General features: G+C 33.2%; 1 protein-coding gene across 1 annotated transcript; it reads left to right on the forward strand.

Annotated features, from left to right (window-relative positions):
- The first annotated feature begins 9,958 nt into the window (after positions 1–9,958).
- On the forward strand, positions 9,959–11,324 carry LOC136969782 (N(4)-(Beta-N-acetylglucosaminyl)-L-asparaginase). The gene has a single exon (XM_067264040.1). The coding sequence runs from the start codon at positions 10,005–10,007 to the stop codon at positions 11,025–11,027; it is 1,023 nt and encodes a 340-aa protein (XP_067120141.1). The 5' UTR covers positions 9,959–10,004; the 3' UTR covers positions 11,028–11,324.
- Positions 11,325–14,440: the final 3,116 nt, after the last annotated feature.

Raw genomic sequence — 14,440 nt, forward strand, 5'->3', positions numbered from 1 at the left:
TTCGTCGTTCGTTTTCTAACTAATTGGTTTTAGAACCGAGTGTTCACGGAAATTTCCAAAATTTCCAACTTTTCGGTCACTCTCGTTGAACTGGAAAAATTTATGTCTTTATTACATCTAATATTACGAAGAGATCAGACCCCACTGTACTCTGCAAGAGATTGGTTCGGTTAAGCTTCTATTTAAGTAAAATTTCGGCTCTCATCAGGGTTTTATTTATGTTTCTAATTCCCTAATCGCTTAATTATTTAACTACTTCTGACATACAGATTAACAATAGGACACAAAAGCCATTAATTATTCATAATTTTCGCTTCAGTCTGCAGTTAGCTCCAGATATAATGTGTAGCAGGTGTTAGTGTTATATTAGACAGCTTACATGTCTAGACAACAATAGAATAACACATGTGAATTGCAAATAACAAACAGTTTTACGGGGTGTTTCACCAACATTGCTTAATCGTGGTATTTGTAAATCCGGCGATTAGACTAATACCGAGATTATTGACGCGAGAATTTCACCAACAAATTTTAGCGAAGGATTAGTAAATCCCGAGATATTAAGAACAGGATTAGTGAAGCCGATAATCTCGACACCAGCGTTACTAGAAAATTTTCTTACACGTTACTCGATTGGATATTTCGGAAAGACGTAATACGCGCTTAGATAAAAACATGGCAGAAAACAAGAAACGAAGTCGACAACCCGATTTTTCTCATCGAGAAACAGAATACTTAATGGAGTTAATCGAGAAGTACAAACATATAATCGAATCGAAGGAAACGAATGCCGTATTCTTAAAGAAAAAAACTGAAACGTGGCAAAATCTAACCGAAGAATTTAATAAGTTTCCTGAGGTTAGTAAACGGGATACGAAAAACTTGAAAATTTTGTGGAAAAATTTAAAACAGAAAGCCAGAAAAGATGTGGCGTCTAAATAAACGAGCACGGATGAGTACTGGAGGAGGGGTATGTGCCGATATCGAGTGTCCTATGCCACCAATTACCCAACAAATTTTCTCCTTAATCCCGGAGCAATTTACGCCTCTCTCAAATCCTGTTGACAGTGATGCCGATTTTAATGTCCCTGTCGAAGGTAAATTTGCTTATATCTAATTATACTCAATCAAAACTAAACAGTAGTAAAGCAGTTAATAATAATAAATGAAAACTTATTAAATACAGTTATAAACATTGGTATTTATTTTCAGACAATGTGACTGAATTTCCTGCATTACTGCAACAACAATCGGGAGAATCGAATAGTGAACCTTTGAATGCATCAAATGTAAGTGTTAAATAGTTAATTAATACCCCTTTCCCTTTATCTTTAGGATTGTATTTTAGTGATCCTTTGTATATAGAGTACTGTAAAATTAGCATAAAAGTAATAAAACTTTTATCAACAATTATAATTTGATGTTAATATAAATTATGTAAAGTATTTTAATCATAATAATGTTTTGATACTATAAACTAATTAGCCAAGCAGAAATTCATTTTTAGAGCTATATTACTTTTTAAAAATAGTATTCATTTATATATCTCACATATTTTCAGGTACTCATACAGGATTTATGTGTAGTGAATCCATCAGAATTTTCTGACGACCCAACAAGTGAACCACCCAATAACAATCGCCGCAAGTAACTTTAAAAATGTTGATAAATATGCACTAGAATACCACAAAGCTAGAATGCATTTTTTAAAAGAAGACATAAAGCCAAAATGAATTTTATGAAGGAAGAAGATGTAAGAAGAAAGAGAGAGCATGACTGTAGAATTGAACTCCTGCAAGAAGAAAAAAGGGAACAATAATTAAAAATACAATTACCGCAAGAAAAATTAAAAAGCGCTAAAAATAGTCTTATTAATAAATTTAATTTTTATAATTTTTATTATTTTGTTGAAAATTATTATAATTTTTATTCAATAATTTATTTTAATTACACATTCAAATTTAATGAAAGTGATACAGAATTCTTTCAGAGGTCCAAACTAACTATTGAATGGGATTTTTTGACTTTGCATGATAACATTAACAATTAATAGACTAATTTAATGATTAAAAATTTAAATTAACACTTCAAAGGAAAAGAAACAAAAGGACTAGTATATAGTATATGGACTGTTTATTTTGAAAGTGATGTAAGTCCATTTTCTGCAGTCTAAGCACTTAGGCTGTCCGTAAAGTTTTCTAAAAGATGATTTTTCGTAAATATTTTATATTTTAAAGTTTTTATAATTAAGTTAACTAACCGTTCAACTCCTAGAAATTAAAAAAATAATGTGTTTCAGTGGCGTGCCGTCATTGGAAGCGATGGAAGCGCCGATTCCACCTTCCAATGACCTTCCCTTGTATTTTATAAAATATAAATTTCCATATTTTAACGTACTTTGCATTAATTAAAATTAATATTTTATTATAACTGCATTATGTATTTTTTACAAATTTCTATACTACATGTGAAAAAAACGATAAGATTGCTATTGTATATTCGAATAATTCGGTGGCGGAAGGAATGTCGAAACCGGGTCAGTTTCCAATCAGCCAGATTATATAGGCATTGGCACACGCGGTTTACAGAGCACCAACCTCACCCGGTTTAGCCGGTAGAAGCGACACACGCATAAAGCATCCAATTTTATATCCCGGACCGGTTGTGGGCTGTTAGCCGCCTGCTAGATATTCGGCCGCCCTCGCCCGATTATGCGAATCACGAGCAGACTAGATCAACGGCGGGCAACCTCCGGCCCGCGGGCCAGCTACGGCTCGCGAAAAGTTTCTATCCGGCCCGCGAGATCTTTAATAGATTATTAACCAATTCTTTGTAATTTTCGAAAACGATAAGAGAAATAAATGTAGTAATTAACTTTTTATTTATTTATTTCATATTTGCAGACTAAAAAAATTACGAGTCACAAGAAGGCGTCAATTGACTACTACGGCCCGCGGAAAATAACGTAAAATTTATTCTGGCCCACGTTATAAAAAAGGTTGCCCACCCTAGACTAGATTTATAACTTAACCCAACGGATAGGAATTTACTGGCATGTTTTTATGACAGTTCTGTATAGTTGACAGGACTTTTAAAAAATCCATTAAAATATTTGATATATTTATTTTGCGTTTATTCCGCTCTCCCATCTTATATTACTTACGGATTTCGACGTTAAACCGGTGATATTACGATTTAGTATGTCCCATCTGTAAGGGGATGCAGAAAAAACGTGTACAATTCTTGTATAATGTTAAAAAATTAACTGTTACTTTGGCAGCATCATTTACAACCAAATTTAATGAATGAGACGTACAAGATACAAAAAAATGCTCTAGAATTTATTTTCCTTAAATTTACGATTTATATATCCGTTGTCGTAAAAATTTCTTTTTCCACTGTTTTTCCAAGACTACAGATATTCCAGTACAAAGTAAGCGGTTTCGACTTATTTCTACTTAAGAAGTAATTAAATAATTAGGAGATTAAGGTATTGGGGAACTAAATGAAAGAGCCAGAATTTTACTTAACCGAACCAATCTCTAGCCGAGTACAGTGGGGACTGATTTTTTCATAATATTAGATAATAAAGACAGAAATTTTTCCAGTTCAGTGAGAGTGACTAAAAAGTTGTAAATTTTGAAATTTTCGTGGACACTGGTCCTAAAACGAATTAGTTAGAAAACAAATGACGGACAATCTGTTAAGTTTAACATATTTAGATTTTTACAGCTATGGTGAGAAACGGTTAAAGTCTACAACAACCCCGTCGCGTCCAAGTGCTTAATTCAATGGATTGAAACCTGTCCAATCTAATAACATCTTAGCTATTATTAAAAACGAATTATCGAATTCTATTATTTATAATTAGAAATATAGAAACTTTCATTCACAAAAATAAGCTCATTTCAAATTGAATAGATATTGATCGATTGCATTTAGGGATTGCAATCCAGCAGTGTTTTGAATCCAGCTGGATTTTTGCTGGATTGAAATCATTCCAGCTGGATCCAGCACGGATGTATTTTTGGTGCAATAAAGTGTTGTCTGTCTATCTATCTATCCTGCAATTTATGTTTTTTTAATGAAATAAAACATTTAAAAAAAATACTTTAAAAGCTTTTATTATTTGGACTGGTCACTATAAATCAGTAAAACTTCTTACACATTTAGGTAGTAAACTTAACTTTGGTTCGGTTTAACATTTGAGATAGAGATAATTAACTTTAAATGTTTAGTTAGATTATAATTATAATGTAATCTTTAAGTTAAATAATAGCAAAGGTAATTCTACTGATTAATTTATATTAATATATTATAATAATCTAAGGACGGATAGTCAGTGGCTAAGGGGCTATCAGTCTTACCAGTTTTCATATATAGGCTCTACATATTAGTCTGTAGTTATTTATAAGTATATAAAACTATATACTGGAAGTAGAATAAGTTAAATAAACTACACCTTTATCAATCCAGCAAAATTTAATAAAATAATAACGTTTTCAATCGTTTTTAACGATCTTCCTCGGTTACAAAAAAAAATAGAACATTAAATATAGAACATAAAATGTGTTCGGAATAAATATGAAAATTAACGGAAAACGCCCAAACGGACAAAATATAGATAAATAAACAAAATAAATAGAGGAAAAAATATATACAGGGTGTTTTTTTAAACTGACGGTACTCAGAAACATCTGTAGAGCAATCTAGCAGCCGGACTGTCGCCAAATTTGGAAGAGTGACTAAGGATGACATGGAAAAGAGATTCCGCGAAGAAAAAGTAGTACCTAAATTCGCCGGTAGAGGAGGATTTGGCGCTGTTGTAGCGAAAAAGCTACCAGCACTTCACTGAAGAAAGGGTCATCAGTCAGCGACTGATGACCCTTTCTTCAGTGAAGTGACCCTTTTTCCACTTGCATGACCGCCTCGCTCCCTGTTACTTTCTCCTGTGGGGTTACTTAAAGTCCAAGGTCTATCTTGGTAGCGTCCCAAACTTGATGACTTTGAAGGACAACATTTCTCGAACTGGGATGAACATTCCTGCGGACATGTTACGTTCGGCCATAGAGAACACGGTGTTCAGGATGCAATGAGTTGTCCAGCAGGACGGTGATCACATTGAAGAAGGGAGAAGGTTATTTGCTGATTAATTAAACTTTCGTTATTACACTGAAACCGCTGTCTGATTATTCATTCGTGTGTTTGTTAATTGCAGCTGGATTTTATGCAGATTCTTAGCTGTTTTGCTACAACAGCGCCAAATCCACCCCTACCGGAAAATTTGGGTACTACTATTTTCTTCGCGGAATCTCTTTCCCATATCGTCCTTAGTCACTCTCCCAAATTTGGCGACAGTCCGGCTGTTAGATTGCTCTACAGATGTCTCTGAGTACCGTCAGTTAAAAAAAAAACACCCTGTATATAAGATCCAACGAAACCAGCATTGTCCGTTAATAACATTAATTAATGTAAAAGGATCTCCACACGGTAGACAATGAGTCCGCATCTCTATGGTTTATACAACCAGTTGTCATGTGCACCTTGCAGATTTCCAATCTCTCAAGATGTTTGACCGTTTGCCTATTCGTCGTCGTTTTTATAATTGCCGCTTGATCCATTGGACGTTAACATCCTTCTGTCTTGCGTATGATGCCAGCGCAGTGTTGTGAAGGTTCTTACTGATTGTATATTTGTGCTCTTGAGCCTTTGTTTTAAACTGCGCATCGTTGCACCCACATAAACAAGCTTGGAATTGAAACGTTGGTTGTGTAAAGGCACCGAATATATACCCGTTGTTGAATTCCGATCCTCTTTCTTTTTATCGTTTCTTAAAAGTTTGAAAACAGTGGGATTACGTCGGTATACAATACGAAAATTATTAGACCTGGCAGTACATCTATGTATCTTGTTTAAAAAAAATGGGATGTAATTAAGCACTATTCTTTTTATATTTATTCCAAACACATTTTATGTTCTATAGTTAATGCTGTATTTTTTTGTAACCGAGGAAGATCGTTAAAAGCGATTGAATACGTTATTATTTTATTAAATTTTGCTGGATTGATTAAGGTATAGTTTATTTATAAGTAATTTAATTATTAGTGTTAGTAAAGTAGTGAGTAAGTAATTAGTAGCAGTCTAGTAGTTAGCAAAGCGGCAACGCGACGACGTAGACTTTTTCGCAATTATTTAGAAAGTTAATTGAGTATTTGCAGATCCGCAGCGCTGCTGGATCCAGCAGGCCGAAGAATGCGCTCGATCCAGCTGGATTGCTGGATGAGGGATCCAGCAATTGCAATCTCTAGTTGCATTGCGATCATGAAATTCTGCACATTCTAAAGATGAGTAAACTATTTCGCTTATTTGCGTTCTGATATATGCGAATACACGTGGAATGAGAAGGGAAAATCGTTGCTGTTTCTAGAAAACAGCATTAGAGTAATTTAGAATTGTTATAAAGTAATAAGCTCCATTACTTCTGGTTAGATGCAATATGACAGAGAATTGTGTTTACTGCATGCTTTATCTCATAATCTCTATCTCTATAATTTTTGGCGATATTTATTACAAACGCTGCGATTGTCGCCAGTTGAACGCCAGACAATCAAAAATAATAGAATTTTACAGAAAATGCATTCTAATATTGATGGTTACTGAAACAATTGTATTTCTCCTTCAGAATCTTGCAACTAAAGAGAATGTTGTTTTCTGTAGTCCCATTGAAAGATATAATGGTAGAGAAATGCACCCTTTTCTGAAAATGGCCTTTTATTTCATTAACATTGGTTCCATTGTTTGCATACATATCGGTAAGAGAAAAATAAGCTTTGACATGAAAATATCGAGTTACGCTGGTGAGAAGGAAAAATTGTTTCGGTATCAATTGGTAATATTAGGATTTTTCGGTGTTTCTTTTCTCGGAATTTTCATTTCTATCGCTTTGATGACCCCGCTTGTTTTCTTTCCGGTAGTAGAGAAGGATTCGAGTTCTTTTCGAGCACTTTTTTGCTCTCTTTCGTTTACTGTACTTGGTTCTTACCATATGGCATTTTAAGCTTCGATGATACCCGCGTCGTTATTAGTAGGCCTTTTGATACTCGAGAGATTCCAAGAATTAGCCAAACAATTACAATTAACCAAAAATAGATGTGCAAAGTATGATGTCGACCAAATCATCTCTAAGCATGCAGAGATTTATGATCTTATAAATCAGATGAATAATAAATGGCAGGACCTATTTTTCGTTACATTTGGCATAGTAATTTATATCTTAGCCTTTTTTTGTCTACAATGCTATTTTCGGCGGACTGGATATAATTCTTCGGCTATTGTTAAGTCTCGGCACCATTTTCTCCGTTTTTCTGGGATTGTTGTTCTCTTTTGCTGTTTCCCTTATTTCGGAATTCGTAAATTCTGATGGGTAGAATAAGAATTTTTATCAATTTTCTATTTTCAATGACATTTTTTAATTTTATGTGTTTAGGCTTATGATTCTTTTCAAGAAATAAGAATCTTCGCTTCCGCTCGTTTGGCGGTAGAAGACAAAATAAAAGTAAGTTTATTGTATTTTCAATAATTATAAATAAAACTGTAATTGTATAATCGTATTTCTTTTAGTTATTAAAATTTATACTTATTTAGTTGTTGGATTTCATGAAAAAATTTCGAGAAAACGAACTGGGATTTAGTTGTGGTGGTTTTTTCGTTACATCGAAGGGATGTCCGGTAAAGGTATATTGAAGTTTATCAAATATAAGAAACATATGTAGAGTATAAATTCGAGTTTATTAGCGATTAACTTACAGCTATGAAGATTTTAAAACGTCAAAAAATAGGGAAAATTAATTGTTCTTTTTATCGTTAATAGGTGTACAGTTCGCTATACTCCGCCTTCAATATTCTGTTGCAAGTTGGGAACATTTTGAAAGGCGGAGATAACAAGTGTATTTCTTTCGCTGCACACATTTTAAATTTATCTCAAAATTCTACTTTGTTGCAAAAATAATCGCTAATACTTACCATTTACAGAATACTGTAAATATTTTACTTGATTTCAACTCTGATAGTAAAAAATTAAATCGGTTTGAACGTTTTCATTTTTTAAGCGTTAAAAAATAAAATTAAACAGTATATTACGAGTATATATATATAAACTGTTAGGGGTGTGTCTTCAGGACACTCCGTGCGGAGGTACCGTTAAAAAAAAAATGGAGTGTGGCTGTGTCGGGACACGGCCATGTGTTTTACGTGAATACGTGTACGTTAACGGGAAATATTTTCTTTGAGCGTATTATATGTATTAGTGTGTTATAATTTTATTAATGATAGGTCTGTGATACGAAAAGTACGATACAAATGGCATACAGGATACATCGAGATTTCTGGTGAACGTTAAATCAATACAGGTATTGCCTAGCGTTGTTGGAGGAGTTTCGATATAAGACAAATTATACTCGCTGAGCATGAAGTCGAGTAACGAGCGGTCTTGCGAGACGTTAACATTAAAGTCTCCGACGATTATGATTGGTGTAGTCAGATCTGGTTCGTATTCGGGTATAATCTTAATGATGTTTTTAGAATACTTTAGCAACGATCGTAACGTACAGTGCTTAATTTCTGCTAACGCTGTGCCCGGATGGATGTACACACAGCCGAGTATTTTACGTTCCCGGCACCGCTTTCACCCTATCATATGGTGTTTTATGGGTATCATTGGATTGCGCTTGAGAAACCCTTTTTAACCGTATACGATTTCTATATTTTGATTTGGCTTTTCGACGAGTATAGGCCGACATTGTATTAAGTTTTCTTAATTTTTATCTTTAACACCATATATATTCACCATAACTATTCCACACTAATGTTTTGTGTACGCAATCGATAAATATTGACGAGAGCTGTAAATTGAAACTCAAACGAGCGTTGTAGCTTCTCCGAGTCAAAATGTATACTAAACAGAAAGTATGTGACGCGGCAAAACGACCTCAAAATGGCGGCGCTTCTCCCTCCGCCGCGCACGATGCGTCACAGTCCCCACTCAACGTAATGAATTTTTTGATCCTTTAACTATCGAGTGATGTAATTAAATTTTAGATGTAGACGATAGATATGTAGCTGCAATGCCAAACTGTATCCCCCGATTTTGTTATCATCAGTTTTTTGAATTGCCTCCCACTACGGAAGCAAATTTAAAGACCTATTCACGTCAAAAATTTGAAAGAATATCATCAAAATACTTTATGCGTTCAAAAAAATTGGAAAATTTCAATCTGATAATGGCTACCTTAACAGAATCTGTATATGGGAAATATTGGGGTAATTTTAACTTTATGTAAGTGCGTGACAACAATGGTAATTAAGCCAGGCTGGTTTTTAAAACTTTGCCGTGTGGGCACTAAGAGGGCCTCTTTTAGCAAGCCCATTATAAGTTTGACTAGATCCACAATTGGGGCGGCTGGGTAGTGATATATCAGGAAGGACAACCCCCGAAAAATTCCTGGGGATTTTTCGACCCGTCCGGATTCGATCCCGGGTCCCCCAGAGCGGTAAGGCTTACCAGCTAAGCCTTAGCCGCTCGGAAAGAAACTATTAATTTAAATAAATTTATACACCCCACAATGCCTTAAATTAATTTATTGTGATGCAAACTAAAACATTTGAGATTTTAAATAATTTTATTCGGTTAAGATTATTTTAAACATCAATTATTACAAATATGATTTTGGAAGAGGGCGCTACCTCTCTAGCGCCAAAGCGAAAATGTAAATAATACTTTTAAACAATTGTATTTTAAAAAGTAAACATAATTTTTAATATTTAATTTAATGGTAATAATAATGTTATTACTTAGACGTTAAATAGCTGTAAATTTTTATCTGATTTAAAAATTATAAATTTGAATTAAAAACAAAAAAAAAAAAAATTATGTTATTGATAAAAGCCAGCAGATGGCGACGAGATATCAAAACAGTCGACAAGATGAATACGATAAGCGATGTCACATGATGGAGATTTTAGGATGGATTCTTTTATGTTTTATCATGTCTGTAGAAGCGAAAAATATCCCCGTGGTTATAAATACTTGGGAATTTACTGTAGCAACTAAAGCTGCGTGGAATGCCGTATATAACGAAGGTAGAAGCGCTTTAGATGCGGTGGAAATTGGATGCACCGCTTGTGAAGTCGCACAATGCGATGGAACTGTCGGATATGGAGGAAGTCCCGACGAAAGTGGAGAAACCACGCTCGATGCTATGATCATGGACGGCCCTTCGCACGATATCGGAGCCGTCGGAGCTCTGAGGAGGGTTAAAAGCGCAATATCTGTGGCTCGTAGGGTGCTAGAGAATACTCAACATTCCATACTCGTGGGTGATCAAGCTACCGAATTTGCTAAACAAATGGGCTTCAAAGAGGAAGATCTATCGACTAATAAATCTAGAGACATGTGGAAGAAATGGAAACTGTCAAATTGTCAGCCGAATTATTGGAAAAATGTCGTTCCCGATCCCAAAAAATCCTGCGGGCCCTACAGACCGGCTCCAATGGACGGACGGTCGAATGAAATTCCCCAGCACGAGTCGAATTTTGATTACGGAAATCACGACACCATAGGTATGCTCGTGATCGATTCTCAAAACAGAATGGCCGGAGGGACCTCCACCAATGGTGAAAAGTTCAAAATTCCCGGAAGGGTAGGGGATTCGCCTCTGGTGGGTGCCGGACTCTACGTCGATCAGGAAGTCGGCGGAGCGGCTGCCACGGGAGACGGCGACGTTATGATGAGGTTCTTGCCGAGTTACCGGGCAGTGGAGAACATGGCGGGAGGAATGAATCCCTACGACGCGGCTGCGGACGCCATAAAGAGGATAGGTAAAAAATATCCGACTTTTAGCGGAGCAGTAATTACGGTTAATATAAACGGCGAAGTCGGCGCCGCCTGTCACGGGATGAAAGTGTTTCCTTTTTCGGTGTGCAATCCGGTTTTGCAAAACGTTACCGTAAAAACCGTTTCTTGCATATAAAATGCTGGAAATAGCCTTTACCCGAGGCATTGCACTATTTGCTTATTATTCAAATTTAAAATGTGATATTTTTGCAAAACTAAATGTTGCAGCACCAAAGTAATTTTAAACACTTTTAATCCAATGTAAAATTTTAATGTTTTGAAAAATCAAATTTGCAATTAAATTACCACTGCATTAATTACCTCGACAATCTTTTTATAAATGAAAAATTTTAAATTAAAGATGTATAAATTATGCCGTTTATCAAATCAAAGCATATTTTAAAAATTAAACAATAAATATTTTTATTCTACAGCAATGGTTAATTTTATCGGTAAAACTACATCTGCTTTTGCAGTTTTCTATATTTGTCATCTGAAAAGTTTTTTCTCTTTTGTAATTTTTCATATAATAAAATGACTTTGCCATACTAAATTACCTATTTATATAAAAAGCTGCTTCATGCTGCATACAAATTATGCACATGCTGCATTACTAAGCTCTATCTATACCTTTTTCATTTCCACTAATTAAAACTGCTGTACTATTTGATATCGCATATGCCACTCGATGTAAGTACACATTATATCGAGTGATAAAAATGCAAGTAGAAGGATTTGTGTCGCAGACTAGGAATATTCTATCGAGACGGTATTACAAAACCTATTAAAATTGCTTAACGATAGAATGAAAATGGGTGGAATGTCAAGTATTATAGATTATGAATAGATATCGTAAGTGATGCAAACTGTGTACTGTTAGATAACTAAAACCCAGATAGGATGGACACTCCTAGTTACTTGTCCTATGCATTAAATATATTGATTTATGTAAAATACTTAGCTTTTTATTTAAGGTATCGAGTATGACTGTGTACTCTTTTATTATCCCATCAAATTGTGTTATCGATTAATGTTATACGTATATTAATTTTTTAAGCAGATTAAGTTATTCGACCACGAGATATTTCTAGATTATTCAAAATTTAAATTCATTTAATCATTTAGAAAAGTTGCGCAAGTGTTTAATTGAAATGAGGATCTTTAACGATTGTAGAGATCAATTTCTTTGTTAGGATTATGCTAAAATCTTTCTTTGTAGCGCAGTTAAGAGAATTGATTACTCATAATAATGTTGCCGATACATTTTAACTATTACGACATATATTACATAACATATATATTTTTAAAAATTATTGTGTAAATAAGTATTGATAGAGAGGCAAATATATATTTTAAATCAGATTAAATTCAAAATTATATCATTTATATACAAATAAACATTGTGCAAAAATATAATCTTATTTGATTTCTGATAAATTGAAAAGAGCAAGAAGAAAATATTTAGCCAAGTCTTATTAATTATTCATCACTGTCTGCTATTCTAAAGAAAATCTAATTTTGACTTCTTAAGTAAGACTTTTTATATGATTTTAAAGAATTCTTTGGTTTAAATATTTATGACACATTCTTCAAAACTTGTGTTTTTCAAAATAGTAAAATGTAATGAAAATTGATAGAGGAAAAGAAAATATTTTGCTCTGCTATTTAATTTTCGAGTTTTTATAAATTATATTTTTATAAAGTAAACGATAAATTTATTTTTTCTTTAAATTTGAATGTTACTCTGATCATTTTAAGTGATTTTTTAAAATTGTTTTAACATTTTATTAATTTAATTTATATATCTATATCCATCCAATTGTTTTTATTGCTTAAATATACTAAAGTACTTTAAACAACAACTTCTAATTGCTTAATTTATTTATTTATGCTTCCGACGGACTTTATACTTGCTAGAGTTTAAAAATTCCTTATTTAAATTTAAATATGTGTATATTTGTTTTAGAATATATAGCCAAATGACCTTTATGATTCAGATAGCATTTTAAAAGAATATTAAATATTTAATTGCTTCTACACAAATGATCAATATAAAATATGGGGAACTAACTAGGTTAAATTTGCATTTTAAGTTTCTCTTATGTGTTGATAAGATCTGAGAGACTTTGATGTGTACATTGAGTTTAAATGCTAAATTTATGTGTATGTGTTTTAATAGCATAAATAATTATGGAAATTGAACAAAACTTCAGTATCTAGTACATGACGGTTAAAAATCAAGTTTTATAGCCTCAGTATAAAAAAAAACCTATTCCAAAAAGCCATTTGTATGAGTCATAAAGCAACATAATTACAAGGAGAGTGAAGTGTTTTGTAAACTAAAACATATTTTTATTATATTTTAGTTTAAAATATTCAAATTTACATGAATTATTTTAACAAATGTTCCAGCAAATTGTATAGAGAACTGAATATAAAACGACTCCCCAAGAGTACCTCTGTATGGTATCGACTTCTATTGATAGTCGAACGTCACAATATGCATTTACGTCATAATTACGCAAGAGTGACGAGCGAAATTCACACATCAATAAAACAAAAGGAAGAGCGTGCTAAACAATACAAACGTCTTACAATAACGGCGTGTCACAATTGAATCTAATACGAACCACCGTTCGATTACGCCGACGTGTTTCTTCACGAATGACGTGGCCTAGATTATTTAAAAAAAAAAAAAAAAAATGGCGGATTTTCCCAAGCAAAATGTCATCCGAGAGAATAGAAAAAGGGGGTGGTAATTTTATTTTTGACAGTTATCTGGTAGAAATGTCGTAGTTGAAAAGGTGCAACAAATTATATCTTTGGCATCATTTCAGTGACGTTATAAGCGATAAAAACGTCGCGCATGTTTTAATACCGTTAAATTTAGAAATTAAATTTTAAAAATAAATTTCGAGTTTATATGAAAAAAGTCGGGGAAGATCCTCGAGTAACAGATGTTTGAATAGGACTCGAATTAATTTAATTTTGTAATAAGTAAAACTCATTTTCTATATTACTAAATAAGAAGCTGCTTCTCGCTATTTTTAGTAACTTGGTCTTGATCAAACGTTTCCGGAAATAATTTTCTCTGCACGTCCGATCGATAAATTTTCATCAAAATGAACATTTTCTCATCCCGACTTCGACGTCTCGATCGTCTTTCCTTGTAGAAAAAGTAGGTGTTGAGTTTTTAAAGGAAGTAAAATTTCACTTTTTCGAATAAAGCACGTGCTCTTCCAAGAAATTCTACTTTTACTTTCTCAATTTTTAAATATTAATGCATTCAGTTACTTTATAAAAATTGGATAAATTAAAATAGCTCTATCATTAGAAGTTTGGAATTGTTTTTGAAATTTATTTGAAAAAAATAACAGTTTTTAATTTTAGGCAATTTAAGTAGTTCCACATTTTTATTTTAAAATAGCAGAAAAATCAAAATACAATTTTGGTTTAAAAAAAAAAAAATGGAGTTAAATGATAGAATATAGATTTTATGACTTTAAATGTGGTGGAGAATAATTTTCCTGTGTACTGTTAAGTAATAGT

The sequence above is a fragment of the Centruroides vittatus genome, unplaced genomic scaffold (assembly GCF_030686945.1).
Source record: "Centruroides vittatus isolate TY-2023 unplaced genomic scaffold, ASM3068694v2 contig_1042, whole genome shotgun sequence".
Lineage (NCBI taxonomy): Eukaryota > Metazoa > Arthropoda > Arachnida > Scorpiones > Buthidae > Centruroides > Centruroides vittatus.

What these genes read in the sequence shown, in the direction of transcription:
- LOC136969782 (XM_067264040.1), top strand. Translation starts at nt 10,005, where the DNA reads ATGATGGAGATTTTAGGATGGATTCTTTTATGTTTTATCATGTCTGTA.